This window comes from Triturus cristatus, chromosome 3_2 (assembly GCF_964204655.1).
Source record: "Triturus cristatus chromosome 3_2, aTriCri1.1, whole genome shotgun sequence".
Classification (NCBI taxonomy): domain Eukaryota; kingdom Metazoa; phylum Chordata; class Amphibia; order Caudata; family Salamandridae; genus Triturus; species Triturus cristatus.
In genome coordinates, this window is record NC_140584.1 from 821253455 (window position 1) to 821273134 (window position 19680).

Here is a 19680-nt window from a genome sequence, read left to right on the forward strand (position 1 = left end):
TTTTCATAAATTATTTCTCCTTTGTGCATCTAAAATAATTGAAAGAGGACATTGTGGGAAAAGTTAGCCGATGAAAGGCACATCGACAATGGAAGCCCAATATTAGAAACCGAAACAAAATAAGGAATCACAGGCAGGCTAGTGGTTTTCAGCCCAGGACTGAAGCTGCAGGGAAATATTAATGACACACAAATCTTAGCCTGAAGATGGTTTGCAGGAACCATAGGGCCCTTTGGCAGCTGTGCAGAGAATGTGCCAGTGCACTGTTCTGTGGCGACTGTTCTCTCATGAGTTCGGAAGAAGATTTATATAGCGGTAAGCAATACAGTAATTAAAAAAAAAAAACTTTAAAAATACTTTAAGACCATGAAAAATGCGTGCAGGAGGGAAAACACTAAAAATAGAATATATTGTGTAGCAATGAAAGGAGAAGTCAATAATAAAGTAACAGTTCACAGAATCTTAAATCTGGCTTCAGCTAATTTGGTACTCGAATTCAACAGATCACAGAACCCCAATTATTTTAAAGCAACATGTATTTTTTATTATTTTTAACGCAGAGAAGTACAAAAGAAATGATATTATGAACTTTTGGATTATAAGAAAAATACAACCATTAGAGTGAAAGAGTGGAAATAAAATATAACATGTACATATATGATTTCACAATACCATATATTGTGTTTCCATGCGCACTGACTGAATCAAAAGCACTTCAAAAAGGTCAGTGGTATGAGTCAGAGAATCATGTTGGCAGGCCAAGAAAGTCTGCCGGGGGCTCTGTAGGCTTATTTGAAGATTCTCAGAATCAATGAAACAAGTGGTTAATAATACCAATATATTTTTACTTTAGGATTATCAAAGCATAACCCCACCTTAATGCCTACATATTGAGCTTGTTTGATATACTCCAACCATAGTGTTGCGAAACAGAAATAACCAGGGATGGTGATGAGCAGAGATGCAACTGTAGTGGGTGATGTCAGAACTGTGAGAGAGTGTCAGTTCTGCAGATGCATGCAAGAGCTCATGGGCAAAGGGGAGGATCCAGAGTCTATTAGGAGTTCGGAGACATGCTGCAGGGGGTCTAATTTCTCAGGAATCTATTTATTCCGGACCTGGAATGATGAAGTGGAAAGTCACAACAGGATCATGGGGAACTGAGCATGGTCATCCTAAGAGCATAAAATATAAACCTCTTCAGCAATGTATTTTAGTTGTAGGAAAAGTAAAGGCATTAGCCTTTTTATTGAAACTGTATTTGATTGTGGATAAGCAGATGAACACAACTTTAGACAATTCCTATTACAAACTGAAAGTGATATCAAGAATTCGTCCCTTTATTGCGGAGGTTGATAGAGCTACTGCTGCAAGAGCCATTATAAGCTTGAGCTATAGAATTGACCATTGTGGACACAAGACACAAATGTGGAGTAAATGGCCCCTCCAAACTATGTACAATATCTCTCTTCAAACACTGGAAAAAGTATCAAACCCACAAGAGTGCAGCTACCCCAGCAGTCAAGGGGTCACACCGCTGTTAGTGCAAACCACAGCGGCAATAGTGGGATCCATAACTCATACACAAAGACTTGACCAGCTGTAGACACTTTCATTTCATTTGAATTTAAAGCCATCGTCTAACAGATCTCGTTTCGCATTACCACTTCCCACCACACACCAAGAACAACCGCCGCCACATTCTTTTTTTTACTGGAACATCAAAATCTTGCAGGCCAACCCTCTTTCTCGGTCTAGAAGAAGGAACTTTCCAAGCATATCTCCACTGACAACCTCATTCTCCATCCCCTACACCACAATATCACAGTAAATGCTCAAGTCAAACTATTCTATGCTCATAGATCGCAAAGCCTCAATCACTTTTGACAAGATTTTTTTTAAAGCATAAGAAGATGTAAATAAAGTAACCGTTTTAGAAAAATCTTGATGGAGTCTCTGCACTATGTGACTTAGTCATTTTTTGGGCAAATTGTTTTATGGAGCAGTGCTCCTGTGTGTAAGATCAATAGGCTGATCTTCTAGATCGATGCACCACCTTATTTTGGACAAAAAGATTTTAATTACAAGTGGTAGGTGCGAATTTGTTGCCTCCGCCTCATTTTTGTAAATCCCACACACACCAATATATATATTATAGAAGCTATAAAAGCTAATAATATGGTCTTCATGAATATTTCTATTAATGGGCTATGTCCCACAAAACAAACATATGTAGACATTTTCTAAAGCAAAAAACACAAGTAGCTTTTCATTATTTCACAAAGGCATCACACTTAGCTGGCTGGGTATCTCCTGTCTCCATAATGACCTATGACCAACCCTCCTAAACACCTCAGCAATGGTCAGGCCTTAGGGCTATATGGATTGCTGCTTACTTGTAGATACTACCACTACGAGACCACCTTTAAATAGCACATCTTGATGTAGGGAATGATGCAATACACATACAATTATTGCATTTTATAGCCTTCCACTTGCAATAGTTTACTCACATGAAACTACTCCAAATAAGTTAGTAAAAAATAATATGCAATACATAAGAACATAAATAAATATTGATAACATGCTCTAAATATTTCACAAAATAACTGTGGTGAGAGAAGAGATTCTTCATTACACTGCCCATGCACTTATTAAAAAAATGTTTTTAATTACTTCTATTTACCTCGTTTAGTATACCTGCTTTACCTCGTTTTGTAAGCTTTTTGACGTTCGCTGACTCGGGCAAGTGATACCCAGTGGCGGCCGCTCCATTAGGGCGTTGGGGCGCCGCCCTACTGCTTTCTCGCAGCGCCAGAAGAAGAAAATAAAATGGTATTTAAAATACCATTTTATTTCCTGCTTCTCGTGCTGGGAGAAAGCAGACGTCAGGGGTATGCCTGGTTCGGTGGAGGCGGGACTCCCGCGGGAGGGTATGCCTGTTTGGGGGCGGGCGTGTGGGCGGGCTAGGTAGGAGTGGCTTGCACCACTCTAAGTGCCCAGACTGCTTGGTCGGCCCTGGGGGCCGACCAAAGCAGTCATGCGTTCTCTACATTTTCTCTATGTAGGGTGCATGCAGCCTACATAGAGAAAATGGCGTCCCTACTGGTGCCCGGCTGGGCGCTGCCCCGAACTCAGCGCCAATCACAACGCTGCCATTGCAGCGTTGTGATTGGCTTTACAGGAAGGGAGGGAGCAGCATGCAAGTTCCTGTGTTCGGAAGCAGCAGGGACGGCGCTGGACCGGCCGAGCAGCAGAGGCAGACCCGGTCAGGTAAGTTAACTTTTCATTTTCTTTTTACACCCCCCCCCTCCCCTGCAACACCCGCATGACACCCCCCTCCGATTTCTTCCCCCAAACCCCCCGCGAATATTAAGTGCCGCGACCGGGAAGTGCCGCGAATCGGAGAATTATATGCATTGTAAAATAAATAATGCCGACGGTGTTTGTGTAGAACTGAAAAAGGGTCGCACTTGCCCAATAACAATGGACAGAGGAGTCTTTGTGAGCGCGAAACTTGACTTCTTTATCCCAGATGTATTTCCCATTTCACTTTCGTCGTGTTTTTTTTCTTTTACCTGATGTAAAGGGGAAGCCAGCACACGTTTTTCAATGCTGTTCAATCTGAGTAACTGAGTTTAAAGATGGCCTCTGTTATGTTTAGAACACAACTCAAATGCTCAGTGTTAAAGGCTCACTCTCTCTCCATCGCCTGGTATGTGAATGGTTTATGAGGTTCATTTATTATAGACAAATGTTTTGAGGATCACGATTTACTCAATAACAAAAGGGAGAGCAGCTGATCAATACACCAAAAACCAATGCTTGATCTTAAAATCATCGGGGAGCCCAGTCGAGGATAGAGTTAGAAATCTGTCAATGAGGTTCTGCATACGCCCCACCAGTTTCAAATTCCACCAGCCACCACTGGTGATACCGCTGCCTAACTTCTTGACATAAGGCCTGCTCTTTAACTGTTACAGAAGGCCACCTTGACCTTGCAAAGGTTTAGGCAAGAAATCCTGAAAGCTTGAAGCTTGTACTGGAAAGCCACATCCTCAGATCTCCACATGATGGATGGACCACATGGTGCCTTCCTGCAGACATTCTCTTGTTTTACAAGTCCTCAACGGGGTCACCACGGTTTTAAGAGCTCATGGGATAGCTAATATTCTCTGCACCTACAATTTGTGGTTTAACCACTTTTGCAGCATACCACAAAAGCAATCTGCTTGCTCCATGGTCCAATGGTCCAAATGGAGACATAACTGTAGAAATGTGGTGTGCTGCATGAAGAATGGCTTTATCCATTCTAGTAACTAGTAAACAAATAAGGGCACATTGTCCTCAGAACCATATTGCTGGCACACAATGTGTCGGTTCATCCTCCTCATTAAAATGGAGGAAAGGTGTATCAAGGGCTGCCCTTTGGATCTTTGGTTACCCTCACCCACATGATCCATAGAATTACAAATGCTCTTCCTGAGGCACATACACTTACTGCGGTCTCTGTGACTATTAAATCACCATATTTCTTTCAAACCCTCCTCAGCTTCGTTCTGCAAGGCCAAGTAACAGCTCAGAGCCCCTGGACGTCCAGCCCTTTTTGAGCCTAGCTTGCCACTGATCCTTGATGTGACTCACTGTACACTCAGAGCCACGGACGCTCCTAGAATTGCCATGATTTCCTTAAGTCCACTCTATCACCAACTGACGACTTCTACAAGGACACTGCTAGGTGAAGCGGAGTGCCCCCAGGGCTGCTGCAGCTCTTATTCCAGCCACAAGTTCAAGAGCTAAAGAAAAAGTGTTAAGATGTGTACTTATGTTGGCGGCCAGCCCCATTCTAGATACCACTAGCAGAAAGAGGATAATTCCAGTAAGGCTAAATGGACCTTTGTATCCAAGGAATAATTTGTTGACCTCTACTTGTGGTGTAACTGGAATTCTCAGCCCTCTTCATATGTCATTTCTGTAGCTTCTTTAGCTGGAGGTTAGAAAAAGTTTCTTGCGTAGCGTGTGCTGCAACAACAGCGAGTAATGCTCCCTTGGGTCTGAATTGGCGTTTCTCTCGTACACTCTGCGGTTGAGCTCGGTGTGGATGTCCAACAGGTGCAGTCGCCTGTAGAAGAGGAAAGGCAAAGTAAGGAAGGAACAGCAGAAATTTACAACCACATGTATAAAAAGCAGACATCCTCTAAAACAATGCAGAGTCATCACTACGCAATTTCCATAGGTGTACCCAGCTTCCAAGGAGGCTCACCTCACTCTTCATTTTGAATTTCCTGCTTGAAATATTGCACAAATTGTTTGCCATTTGCTCCGTTCAGCATTCTTACACATGCACTCGAGGAGAACTAGTAATGTACCAAGGTATGCCCGCTCCCACACTAGTGATTTTAGTTTCTCCTTTTTAAAATGGTAAATCAGTCGCTTAATTCATTTCACCAAGACAAACAGAAATACGAAAACAGCAGAGAGTCAAAGAGCAGGCCAGCTAGAACCTCAGCTTGAGACCTCTGGCAGATGCACGATTGGCCTCCTGGAGCACGAGAATCACTGTTTGGACACCGCGCCAACCCACTAGCCATCATCCCACAGGGAACGGAGTCCTGATTTCCAGTGAACAAAAAATGAGGATGCCAACCTCAGTAAAAACCATGCAGACCATTACTTTAGAGATCACAGATCAGAGTCTGTGAAAAAAGGTGGGGTATCAGCAGTGGGTGTCTACCATTCACCGGCTTCAGCAAGAGCTAAGCACGTTGTCAATAAAGTAGAGGATTTAGAGATTCATTGGATTCCCAAAAAAATCTGTGGACTAGGCGATGCTTGGTTTTTTTTTCTTGTTTTTTTTTTAAACTCCTTATTTAACAAAACAACAAAATACACAGCAGGACAGTTAGTCATTTCACAGTGGTGGATTACAACATAGGTGCACAACATATTCGGTGTTACAGTCCGAGACATTTTCAATGTTTTGTGTCTCCCTCTCTGCGTTTGGTGACTCTTGTGACCTCTACTCCCTCGGGCGTAGCTCAACCGTGGGAGACCAGCACATTCCACCCCTATGTGTGTTCCATGCTGCCTATTTCCGATTCCATTTTTTAGGGCACCCCCTATTTTTCAAGGCGTCTTTCTCCGCTATCATGGCCCTGTCCATGTCAGCCTCCCAACCTCTTATTACTGGTGGTTCCCCTACTCCCCATTTTTGTGCTATGTTCCATTTAGCGAGGGCCCATCCCAGTAAAGCCCATGATTTTTCAGTCTGCGTTAGGTCGGTGGCTTCCTAAATATTTAATAGACAGTTTTGGGGTGGCGTTAAGTTATTTCCCCCCTACACTTTCCATTTTTGATGTGACCTCTGCCCAGTATGTTTGAACGTTTGGTCATTCCCACATTGTGTGGAAGAAGGCTCCCTCTTAGGAGCACTGTCAAAGGCAATATGTGTCTGTTCTCCTCCCCATCTTAACCAGGACTCTCGCTGTTAAGTAGACTCTGTGCAAGGTTTTGAAGAGATTGCTTCTTGAGGCACATGAAAATCCATCATTCATCTTACAGCCCATGACCTTAACTGACAACTGCAAACTAAGTGCATCTCTCACACAGCCTATACCACAGCTACGCTTACAGCTTTGTGGCGGCTTCACAGAGAGCACCCATGACAGTTCAGTAACATCCTCACACAGCCAACACTGCAGCTAAACCTATAGACATGTGAGAGCTTTACAGATGGCCTCTTCCACAGCTTAGTGGCCATGTATCCTACAGCCTAAATGACTGTTTAAAAGTACCTTCCACAATAAAGCATTTTTTTAACCCAGGGTTCTGATTCAAAACTAGTTGGTGAAAGAAAATCTCAATTTGAGGAAGATGGGTCAATCCAGAGAACCCACTGGTGGAAATCCCAAGAGGCATTATCACTTTGTTGGAGAAATCTTGCCAACAGATGGTTCCTACAGTTCTCCATTGCACAAACCAGATCAGAGGACTTTATGTTACCTGTCAGCTCTGAATCATAGACTTCAAAGGTTTCATTTAAAAAACGTAGGTCTTAAAAGATATTTATAGGTTTGCACAACTGGCTACCCAGATGATGCTGGTTTTTAACCTTCCCTGAACCACGGTTGGTTTATTTTACAGATCTGTGGATGACTACTTAAAAACGTAAGGAACTGCTTTTTTTTTAATTATTTTTTTATAAAGGTGAATAGAGTACAAGCCCCAAAAAATGTTTTCAAATTTTTGTAAGTGCAAAAAGTCTCAATAATGGTGAGCTTGCACTACATATAAATCCTACATTGGAAATGTCAATAGGTCTGGGTTTTTTTTAGTATTAGAAGCATATACCACTAAAAGAAATAAAACTGGAAGACATCTGCTGTGTAAACGTGGCGACCATAAGCTAGACATAAATCTTTAATATAAAAAATAACTTATGGGTGCTCATTAGCAGGCAGGTGTACCTAAACCATTTTCATTTTAAATGCGCATCACAGGTAAACATGATTACTAATGCCATAAAGAAAGGTACTGTTGGCTTTTAGATACGATAACTTGAAGAGAAAGCCGTCCTTGTGAGTTTAAACTAACAAATAAAAAGGACAAAACATGAAAAGTAAAAGCTCTGCCAAAGTGAAGTATTGTCCCCCAAGGCCTGGCACCAAAGAGCACTTTTTTTTAGGTGGAGGCGCACATGTGGTCAAGCAATATGCCGCGACTCACAGTGCAAGACATCTTTTCTTGAGTATACGCACTTCTACAATCTATAGCACACCGTTCATTTTCATCTAGGTTTCAGACTTCTACTTACTTGCCCACTTGTGGTGTGCCCCCAGCCATCGACTACTGATCATAGACTCTGAGACCTTGCACGAGGGCGGAGCACTGTGCTTGGTCTCAATGCAAGACAGCCAAGAGCTAAACTTGGCCAAATCAATCCCCCATTATGTATCTTGTGGGGACCGGAAACAAAATGTGAATTACAGCTAAACAGACCAATTGATGAAGAGGGTTTTTTGCCAACGTACGACTGTCGCAGCTGAAGAAGTCATTAGGCCACACCTGCAAATGACTCTGACCCTGTTTTAATGTTGTTTTTATAGATCAGAAAAGACTTTCTGCCTGAAACAAGAGTATGAAGCCTCCCTTGTAGGAGATTAACGAGAAACAGTTAACTGACGGCCGTAGAGAAGTATGAGTTTCAAAGTGTGGTTCACAAATCACGTGCCAGGGAAACAAAAGCAACTTTAAGAATTAAATACTGAACAGGGTATCACTTGGTTGCAGTCACCCCAAAAAGTGTTTTATTAGTTAAACGTTTACAGATTTTTTTTTTTTTTTTTTACTTATGAGGTCAGGTCATCGTCCTCATTAAGTGGCAGAAAACGTCGCACAAAGTGAGAGACCCCTTTTTACAGACTTAATTGATGAAAATAAGTTCATCATCACATCGTTAGCCACAGCTTTGAGTCCACAATTACACCATGGTAACCAGCCTAATACAACATGTATTAGGAGCCAGAAAAGAGGCCAAGAAGGCCCTGTGAAGTTAATGATCGAGCTGCGGAAGGTGGTCATCGTACATCTGAACTTGAGGGACTTAGATCCCTCCAAGGAATTTATCTGGGTCCTGAATCGTGGAAGAGAACGCTCGAACCTGGATTTCCCGGTAACATGCAAATGTGTCTTGGCTTCTCGCTGTATTAGCCAGAAAATACCGTAGTATGGTTCATAAAAATGACTTAAGTAAGCAAAATAACAGATATTATGCTAAAACGTAAGCTTTTGAGCAACATCAGATAAAAGATGTGAATACCAGCAAGACCTGGTGAGTTTTACTGCTGAGGACATCAGTAAAAAAAAATCAGAAGAGACATCCCTCTCACTTTTGGGGGCCAGAGAGACCTGAACTTTACACACGCTACCAGGTGGAATAAAGTAGTGTAACCTCAACTTCTGAGTTTCTGCAGCCTAACTGCAAAGAACCTGCCGCCTTCTTCCTGGGAAAGATTGAAAGTGACTTATGTTCTGCAATGAATCTCCCCCTGGTTTCTTCGCACATCAGCACCCCCCCACCCTTGGGGCTGGAGCGTCCAGGGTTCACCCCCAAAATGAATGCCCCGTGGAGTTTATTCAGATCCATTAATGAAACAACCATCCTAAAAATCCTAACAACACTGAAACCTTCTAACCACTTCAATAACCCGCTTCCTTTGAATCTCTTCAGCGAGATTAAAACCGCTCTTCTCCTACTCTGGACCAAAATAGTACATTTTTGATTACTTCATGGCCTATACCAGACTGCCTCAAGTCTGCACAGATAACCTCCATTGTTAAACCTCCATTCTTAAAAAACCCACAGCAGACTACACGGTTCTAAACAATTTCCGACTATCTCCAACATCTCGACTCTTTCAAAACTCCTTGAGAAATGTGTCCATACCCAGCCATGCAATCACATCGATCATGTCCATATCTTAGAGGAATACCGATCCAGCTTCCGTCAGGGCCAAGGCACTGAATCAGATATCACTCACATAGCTGATGACTACAAATACTTGATCAAAATGAATCCTGCCTTCTAATCCTCCTCAACCTCTCATCAGCATTCGATATGGTCAAACATGAGCGCCACCTTGACTTATTGGAAGATAGGATGGGACCTTCTGGTCCTGTTCTAGAATGGTTTGCCTCCTTCCTCCGCAATAGATCCTAAAGAATAAAGATTAATCATTCCCTATCTAACTCCATGCCTGTCACATTAGGTGTTCCGCAGGGTTCCACAAATTCACCTACTCTCTTTCACCTATTCATGGAGCAATTAACAAAAATTCAGAAATCATCAAACATCAATTATCATCTGTACGCTGATGGCACCCAACTTCACCTGAAATGCTCCTCCCCTGAAGATATTAGGTCACTTAAGGCAACTCTTAAAAAAAAAACTCAAAATTGGTTGACCTGCAAACCCCTCAAACTAAATACTCTCAAAACAGAATTCCTTTTAATTGCACCCTCATTCACTCGATATTGCAGAATGGTTAAAACATAACAGCCCTCAATTGCATTCCATCCACATGTTATCGATTCCACAAAATCATTAGGGATAACGCGTAACAAGAATTGAAACATGCAGGAACACATCAGCTCAGCCACCAGAGGGGCTAACTTCTAAATAAGGATCTTAAGGAAAATTAAACCCTTCCTCTCCTTAGGTGACTTCAAGTCAGTTGTTCCAGCCCTAGTAATCTTCAGGCTGGGCTAAGGAAATGTAACCCTTTCTGGCCTTACATGCTCAAAGTTAGCCCCACCTAGAACCTCTCTAAACTCACCTGCTAGACTCATTACCAGATATAAACGCTACAACCACATCACACTGGATTTGAAATCACTAAACTGGCTCCATCTCAAGGCAAGAATTCAGTTAAAAATTGCCTGCATGACACACAAGGCCTTACGCTCCAACATCCGGAGGTTCATTGCAACAAAACTGGAGCGATCTGGTGGCGCTAGATCCTGAAGAAGCACTACGTCCTTACTATTGAAACCACAGAAATCTAAGAAGAAAACTTGCAATCTGCCCTTCTCTGGAATTACCCCAAGAATCCTTCACCGGCGTCTTTCAAAAAACAAGTGAAAGTGCTATTGATGAACACATGCATTCTCTAGCTCACAGGACCTCTACTCCTCACCCATGACAATTCACACTGGCTGCACTTGCGATCTGTCACCAGCAATATGGCTTGCTATGTTTCTTTCTGTGGGTCTAAAGGTAGCGCTTCACCCCGCCTTCGTACCACTACTTACTGTACTGGTATCATTAAATATCGTCTTGCTTTGCTTGTTTTCGCTCACCCTGTTCATTTGTAAAGCGCTCTGATAACCTCTTGGGTCATGTTCGAGCTATCTAAAACGCTTACATTAACACATTCATTTAAAAAATGAGACTATCGCGTACCACGCTGCCACACCAATCGTGGGTGAACATACACAAATAATGCAGCATTGCAGAGTTGCGGGATTCCTCATTCAATGTCAAGAAGAAGCCGGTCCGAAGGCAATCAAACCAGCTTTAACAGAGCCCTGCCTGGAATTCACAAAGGATAGACTACAGCTGTGTACAGGAAGAATAGCTTCCCTCTCCCTCACATTGGCCATTAATAGGTGATTAAGGAGGGCTTGGTTATACTGATAGCGGCAAATTTTACACTAAAATTCACGAATTTATGAGAAGCTGTTCCGGTATAATTGGAACCATTACTCTGTTTTCCAAGTGTGAATACTGTGTAGTTATTCTGTAGACCACTTGATGGCACTGGTGCGCCACTGTCTACCCTGGAAACAACACCAAGAAGCCTTCCTCATCTGTCACAATAGTGATTTAGCGCAATATAAGTAACAGCCGTCTGCCATCTAGCGCCTGGATACGGAATAAATTGTTTTGTGAAAAATTATTTAATCCAAGAACATATCTAATGAAAGTAGACCATGCACCACAATGACAAAAAAACCCTTCTACTTCTTGGGAAGATCCAGAGATTGTTATGCTAGGTCTATGTTATTTGTCCGGCGAGCATATAACCCGGCAGGGTATCCTGGCACCTAAGAAGGGTGAAGATGCCTATACTGCAGCGTGTTGGGTAAACAGACGAGTTTTCCGTTTCTTGTAGGATTCTGTGATGGAGCTGGCGGCTCTGATGTGGCAGGGGAGACAATTTCAGGCTTTGGGGGCCAAGTAGGAAAAGGCATGGCTTGCTCAGTGTGAAGATTAGCTGAGCGGAAGTGTCTGGGAACTACATGCGGTTAGGGATGCCACCTCTCCCGTAGAAAAATACCGACCGTTTTTGGTCATGTTTTAAAAACCTAGAAAGACCCGGACAAGATGCTTGAATAGAACTTTTTTTTATAATATTATTGGTTTTCCTTTTAGCATGGTCATTCTTTCTCGGTTTACTTTAATTGTTAGTCATGGATCATTAAGACAACTTTAGAACACATTTTATAGTGCTTTCTTCTTATATTTACTATTAGCACTGTACGTGCTAATAAGAGAAAACAATACAGGCTTTCGCTTATTTTCCTAAATATTTGTACTGACTGGAACATTAAAATTCTCGTCCTACCCAAAAAAAAATCAGCCAGGCAGCTACCCTAGATGTAGCAGTAAAGCCAGGCCTTGCTTAAATAGTGCCTTGTAGGTGTATGTGAGGAGCTTGAAGAGACACGTTTGTGGATTGGGAGCCAGTGGAGGTCCTTCAGGTGTTTGTGTTGCAGTAACCCCCCCCCCCCCCACACGCTTTTTGCCAGACTACGGATGCACTTTCATTTCATGTGCCTGGGTCCCTGGCCATCAGGTTCCCAGGGCCTTTGTTCTTTTCCCAAAACTGTACCTTGTACCCCCAATTGGCACCTCTCTGGACACATGTCAGTCCCTTGTAAAGGGTACCAAGGGCACTGTGGCCAGGGAAGGCCTCTAACGGCTGCAGCACTTATTGTGCCACCCTTAGAGGCCCTGTACTTTACACACACACCCTGCCATTGCAGGCTGGGTGTTGTGGTGCAGAATAAAGTGAAGAGTTTACATCCCTGTGTGCCATGCCTACAACCCACTGCCTCTAGCTGGGTGCACTATACCAGTCGTGAGGGTACAGGTGCATGAGCCCTGTACCCCTAGAGTGTCTAAGTCAATTCTTAAACATTGTAAGTGCAGTGCTGCCATTAAGGGTATATGGTGCTGGGAGTTTGTCATTTAGAACTCTACAGTATGATAATGGCTGCACTTAAAACTGAGTAGTTTGGTATCAAACCTCTCAGCACATTAAACCCACATTGATGCCAGTGTGGGATTTAATTAATTTAATGAAAAATGCACTCAGATGGCATCTTAGAGATGCCCCCTGAAAAACGACCAGCCTCTGGTGGGTTACCTGACTGGTATACACCAGCCTGCCACCACAAGAAATGTTTCTGGACCCCTGGGGTGAGAGCCTTTGCTCCTCGAGCCCGGAAACAAAGCCTTTCCTGGGAGGATGTGGTCACACCTCCCCCAGGCCAGGCAGAGCCATTTGTGGCAGGGGAGCTTCAAAGGCCTTGCAACCTTTTTAATGCGACCCACCAGCCTCTCCTGCTATCAGGAGCAGGCCCCTTTCCTGTCTCCCTTCCTTTTCGGCGGGAAGACAGGGGGGAAAAATTAGCCAGCCCAGAAGGTTTGCCCACCTCTGCCAACTCAACAGCTCAGGTGGGGGTAGGAGAGGTGAAGCCCATTCTTCAGTGCCCGCCATCTTGCAGATGGCAGGCACTCCCCAATCAGGATTAGGGATTGTGCTCACTCCCCCACGTGGGGTGATCCCACATTGGCTACTGACCTTGAGACCCCTAAAACGCCCCCTAAATACAGTAATTAGGGGGCTGCCCTGAACCAAGAACTCAGACAAGAACCGACTATAAGGAAAAAAGAAGGACCGAACAGCTGTACCGAAGCTAAAAAGAGGACGCCTACTGACTTGGCCCCAGCCCTAATGGCCTGTCCCCCCCTCAAACCTGCAGAAGCAAAACTCTGGTGTGTCCTGCAGCCAGCAACCTCAAAAACCCAGAGGACCTTTCCAGCCTTCCAAACCCAAGACTTGGTCTCCTGTGAACACCGGATTTGTTCACCCCACAGACTCCAGCTCCGGCAAGATCTGCGAGTCTGCACCACTCTGCACCCGACGCCCACGGCCCGAGTGGCCCAACACCACGAGGTCTCCCCGGAGATCCAGACCTGAGATCCAGTGATCCCTGACCTGCCTCAATCCTCCAGCCGACACCTGCAGCCTAAATCCCGAAGGTCCCCCCAACCGTGACCAGGAGCTGGCAAGAAGATCCGACCCTAAAAGGTACTCCTGCACCAGAGCCCCACGGCCTTGGGTGGCCCAACCGATGGTGCTTAACCAACCTCCAGCATCCCAACTTAGCTTTCCAAGTGGTGGTCGCACCCAGAAGACCTGCGTCCTCGAGCCTGCAGTGTGTGTGTGCAAACCGGAGAAACCCTATTGAAAGCTACCGAAGCCAAAACCGTACTCTGCACCCGGCCGCCCCAGTGCCGCTGAGGGTGCACCTTTTGTGCTGGCTTGAACTCCCATTTGCCCTGAGCTTAAGTCCAGGAGCTTTCCTCCCACAACCCTGTGGTCTGCTTGTCAGAAGCCACCAACCAGGAGCACCCTGTCCCCCATTGGATAACATTGGACCTCAGCACTCTGCACCCGGCCGCCCTAGTGCTGCTGAGTGTGTAACAGGAGTGCATCCTTGACCCTGGGGGACCCCTGAGTCTAACCCCAGAATACCAACTCCCACAACCGAAAACTTACCTTTGAACCGATAACCCTATTTTCCTCCTTGGGTTTAACATTGACTGTTTTTCTGTGAAAAGTGTGGAGTTGGAAAATCTATGAAACCCTTTATAATTTTAACTAAATAACAAAAATGCTTTTACTTACATGTTTACAGGAAATGTCCCAGTGCAGTATCCAGGTATACTGCACTGTGTAAGAAAAGTAATCTGTGAAGTAATCTACTTGACATTCTACTAAAAAGCCAATACAAAGTATATGTACAGTATTTCAAAAGCATTGCATTACTAGTTGATCTACTGTGATCAAATCAAAGTGCATATACAATTGCAATCCAAACTATTTACAAACTGCATTACTACTGTAAAGTATTTATTGCTTACCTGTGCCAGGCTTGCTTGGTTCTAGAAAATAAAATAACTAAAAGAATATTTTTATACAAAACCAATTGGTCTGAAGTTCAGTCTTTGAGTGTGTGATATAATTTGCTGATTGGGTGTGTACAACAAAATGGAACACTGCCCTCTGATAAAGCCTTACTGCTCGGCCACACTACCACAAATAGAGAGTAAGGTGCTATGTACTTTTACCTCTGCCTATCTTTGGGGTTCCACTGGACTCTGCGCAGACTATACCTCACTTTGGTATAGTATATACAGAGCCAGCTTCCTACAGTGTTTGGATATGGAATAGCGGAGTGAGAGTATTAGAGTGAGTCTTGCTCCTGTATTCTGTCTGACTTGGAGTCTCTAGGTGAGTTGAGAGGTGATTCAAACATAAAAAGCGTAGCCATAGTCCAGTCTGCCAGGGATCAGGGTTTCAGTGGTGGATCTCTGAGTGTCCAGTGGGAGCCACCTGTAGACTTTCTTAAGGAGCTTGAGGCCGTGGAAGCAGGTGTAGGCAACCATGTTGATCTGGTTGGACATCACGATATCTTAGTTCCTGAAATGAATGGGCTTGACCACCTGGCTGAGGATCAGTGAGAGATGTCTCTTTCGAATAGCACCACTTCCATCTGGTCGTTGTTGTTTAAGGTAGTTGGTTTTCATCCAGTTCACAGCCTTGGATATGTAGCTGATGAAATTTACCTGGGTGTTCAAGGTGTCTTGGGAAAGGATGAGCTAGGTGATGCGGAACCCGTGAGCACAGATGATGTTGAACAGAGGGGTCGCGTAGGTGTTGAACAGCAGAGGCCTTGAGGGATGCTAGAGATCAGGTTAGAGGAAGTGGACAAGTGCAAGGCTAAGCTGACTAGGGGCATCCTGCGAGGAAGGAACTGATCCATCGCTGTGCTGGTCCAGGGAGTCAGGTCTGTTGGAGGCACTGGGTGAGGATAGGGTGGGAAACCGTGTCGAACATGGCCACGAGGTTGAGTAGTACGAGTGCCACTGTGCCTCTTTTGTCCATTATTAGACGGATGCCCTCAGTGACAGCAACAAGGGTGATCTCAGTGGTGAGGAGAGGTCTGAATCCAGATTGGGAGGGCTTGAGAAGGTGGTTGGGCATTGATATGGTTGGCCATTCAGTTGTTAGTAAGCTTTTCTTGTACTTTGGCTGGGTAAGGCGGAGATGCGTCTGTTGCTATCCAGTCCCTTCTGGTTCTCTGAGGTTTCCTTCAGGATTGGTGAGATGGTGGAGTGTTTCCAGGGGTTTGGGAATATGGGGTGGTGCGATAGGTGTTGAGGATTGGTGTAAGAGCTGCACATATGACGTTGGGTCCTTTAATGAAAATGAAGTGAGGGCAGTGTTCCGAAGAGACTCTCAAGTGGCTGTTGGCATGGGTTCGGTGGTTTCCACAGGGGTGATGCCTGGCCAGCAGGCCAGGGCAGTTTCTGGAGTGTTCTTGTCATTGGACTAGAGGATAGCGAGGGTGGAAAGGTCTGGCTTGGGTCCGAAGTTAATATAGATAGTGATGATTTAGTTAGTAAAGCAGTGGGAGAGCTGGGTGCAGGGTTCCTGCGAGGAAGGGATGGTAGGGAGCTGATGGGAGGGAAATGTACATTTCTTCACTATGGCAAAGATTTCTTTCGAGTAGTTGGAGCTGTTTTGAATCGGTTTGGTGAGTGCTGAGCTTGACTCGCTGTGGGGAGATCCAGAGGGATGATCTGTAGGTGTCTATCATTTTTGCATTGCATGAAGCTCTTTAACTCTTAACCTTGTCTTCCAAATTACTGTCATAGCTAAGACACTTGGGGCCCAATGTATTTAAAACTTTTGTTAACTAACTTGTTGCAATCTGCGACCAGAAAAGTATTTTACGAACCGATGTATGTCCTATGCTCTAAAAGGTCTGTTCATAAAATTCCAAATAGAAGTGGGTCACAATCTTACCTATCTCATGAATATTAATGAGGTATGCTGTAAGCTGACTCACCTCACAGGATTAGTGACCAGCAAAAGGATGGTATGGTGGCCTTCTAGGGTTAGCAGACCACATATCTGAGCGTTGTTTAGGAAAAGTAAGGAAAATGCTACTTACCAGTATGCACCTGTTCTTGGCATGTATAGCTGACGAGTTGTATACTTTAGCATAGATCGCCATCTGGTGTTGGGCTCGGATGTTTGCACCTTGTTTTTATCGAAGAAGTCTTTGTAGTCACAGGATAGATGACTCCTCCTTATGGTGATAGTGCGCATAGGCATCGACTCCATCTTCAGATTATTTTTTCGCCATAAGGGGTGATGATGGAGTTAGTAAGAGAATAGAAGAGGTTGTCCATGTGATGTATCTAAATAAGATAATACTGCAAGAGATAAAGGTACCCGGGGAGGTCGGTGGGCGTATACAACTCTACAGCTCTGCATGCCAAGAACAGATGCATACTGGTAAGTAGCATTTTCCGCTCGAGGCATATGAGCTGTAGATTGTATACTTTAACATAGACTGTAAAGCAGTTGTTTCCCCTTTAGTGGTGGCAACCTGTATCTGTTGCAGTAGTTTGAAAAATAGTTTTTAATACAGCCTGGCCCATAGTAGCTTGTTGCTTTGCTTGCACATCTACACAATAGTGTTTAGTGAAAGTATGCGGTGTAGACCAAGTTGCTGCTTTGCAGATGTCATCTAGGGGAATGTTCCCCAAGAATGCCATAGAAGCCCCTAGTCTGCGTGTCGAATGAGCTCTAGGGGGGATAGTTAATGTGCGTTTAGCTTTGAGATAGCATATTTGGATGAATTTAACAATCCACCTTGCAACACCCATTTTAGAAATGGGATTGCCTTTGTGAGGTGGGGAAAAAGTTACAAAAAGTTTTTTTTTTTCTAATACTTTTCGTTCTTTCGATGTAGTAGAGTATCGCTCTTTTAACGTCTAGCGCGTGGAGAGCGTATTCGGCTACTGAGTCTCGTTGAGGGAAAAATACTGGAAGTTCAACCGACTGATTAAGGTGAAAGGCAAATATCACTTTAGGTAGAAATTTTGGAATAGGCCTAAGAACCACTTTACTATGGTGTATTTGTAAAAATGGTTCTTGTATGGTTAATGCCTAGAGTTCACTCACTCTCCTAAGTGATGTGATAGCTACGAGGAAGGGTACTTTCCAAGTAAGGCACTGCAACACGCATTTGTGTAGAGGTTCAAATGGGGGACCCATGAGTCTGGTGAGGACTATATTGAGGTTCCATACAGGAGAAGGTGGAATTCTAGGTCGAATTATTCTTTTAAGTCCTTCCATAAAAGCTTTAATAGCGGGCACTCTAAACAATGATAAATGTTGTCTTTTTTGGAGGTAAGCAGCAATTGCAGCAAGATGTAGCCGTATAGATGTATATGCTAGGTTACATTGTAGTAGATGCAAAAGATAACAGATAATATTTTGGATTGAAGCATCTAGTGGATCGATTTTGTTATTTGTACAATAAATGACAAATCGCTTTCCACTTTGCTGCACAGCATGCTCTAGTAGTAGGACGTCAAGCTTCTTTAATGACGTTCATGCAGTCTGGCGGGAGACTGAGATAGCCAAACTCTAGGACTTCAGGAGCAAGATCGCGAGTTTGAGTTGATTGGGATCTGGGAGTCTTATCTCTCCATGGTTCTGAGTGAGGAATTAGGGGGAGAGGTGTATCTTTTGATGAGGTACTACTGAAAGTTCCAACAGGGTTGTGAACCATGCATGGTTGGCGGGCCCATTTTGGAGCAACTAGGATCATTGTGAGGGAGTGTTGTTTGAGCTTCCAAACCAGTAATGGAATGAGTGGGAAAGGCGGAAAAGCGTATGCAAAGCTGCCTGACCAGTTCATCCATAGTGCATTGCCTTTGGACAATGGGTGTCGATATCTGGAGGCGAAGCTTGGGCATTTTGCGTTTTGGTGTGTGGCGAACAGATCTATGTCTGGATGACACCACATTTGAAAGAATGGAAGAAGAACTTGAGGATGATGTTCCCATTCGTGGATCTGCTGTGTTTGACAACTGAGCAGATCCGCAATCTGATTGTGTACTCCTGGTAGATATTTTGCAAGGAGGTAAATGTTTTGAGGAATGGCCCATCTCCATATGCTTTGCGCTAGTTGTGAAAACTGAAGAGAGTGTGTCCCTCCCTGCTTTTGGATGTAGTACATTGCGGTCATGTTGTCTGTACGGATTAAGAAGCTTTGCCTTTTAGCAAGAGTTGGAAAGACTTTAGTGCTAGAAAGATTGCTAGTAACTTTTGTTTTGTTTGTTTTGTTGATGGGTCCATATGCCCTGAACGGTTTTGGTTTTGGAGGTGAGCTCCCCAGCCAGTGAACGATGCGTCTGTGGTTAGCACTATCTGTGGAACCGGGTCAAGGAACGGCCACCCTCTGGATAGGATTTGTTTTTTCCACCACTGCAGAGAGCGATATGTGCGGCTATCCACCAACACCAGATCTGATAACTGTCCTTGAGCTTGGTTCCATTGATGTGCTAAACATTCCTGTAACGGGCGCATCTGAAGTCTTGTATAAGGAACAATGAGGTTGCAAGAGGCCATCATCCCTATTAGCTGCATAAACACTCGAGCTGGAAGGGAGTGTTAAGGTTGGAACCTTGATATGAGAGCTTGCATGCTGGCTATCCTGACTGGATTGGGGTATTCAAGGGCTTTTGAGGTATCTATTGTGGCACCTAAATACTGAATGAGGTGAGAGGCCTGAAGGTGTGACTTGGGTAGGTTTATTGTGAAGCCCAAGTCGTGGAGCAACTGGATTGTTCTGTGTGTATTGTGGACACAGTGTGTGTGTGACTTGGATTTTATGAGCCAGTCATCGAGATAAGGAAACACGTGAATGTGTAGTCTTCGCAAATGAGCTGTGACTACCGCGAGATATTTTGTGAAGACTCGGGGTGCTGTAGTCACTCCGAATGGGAGGACTTTGAATTAATAGTGC

At 44.1% G+C, this 19680-nt stretch overlaps 1 protein-coding gene across 10 annotated transcripts in view; it reads right to left on the reverse strand.

Annotated features, from left to right (window-relative positions):
• Positions 1-518: 518 nt before the first annotated feature.
• Positions 519-19680, reverse strand: part of CFLAR (CASP8 and FADD like apoptosis regulator) — a 388388-nt gene continuing 369226 nt past the window's right edge. For all 10 annotated transcript variants that reach the window (XM_085649017.1, XM_085649015.1, XM_085649014.1 and 7 more), the window contains one exon: positions 519-5122. In XM_085649017.1, coding sequence (XP_085505143.1) covers positions 4984-5122 — 139 coding nt within the window. In that variant the 3' untranslated portion in view covers positions 519-4983. The remainder of the gene's footprint in view (positions 5123-19680) is intronic.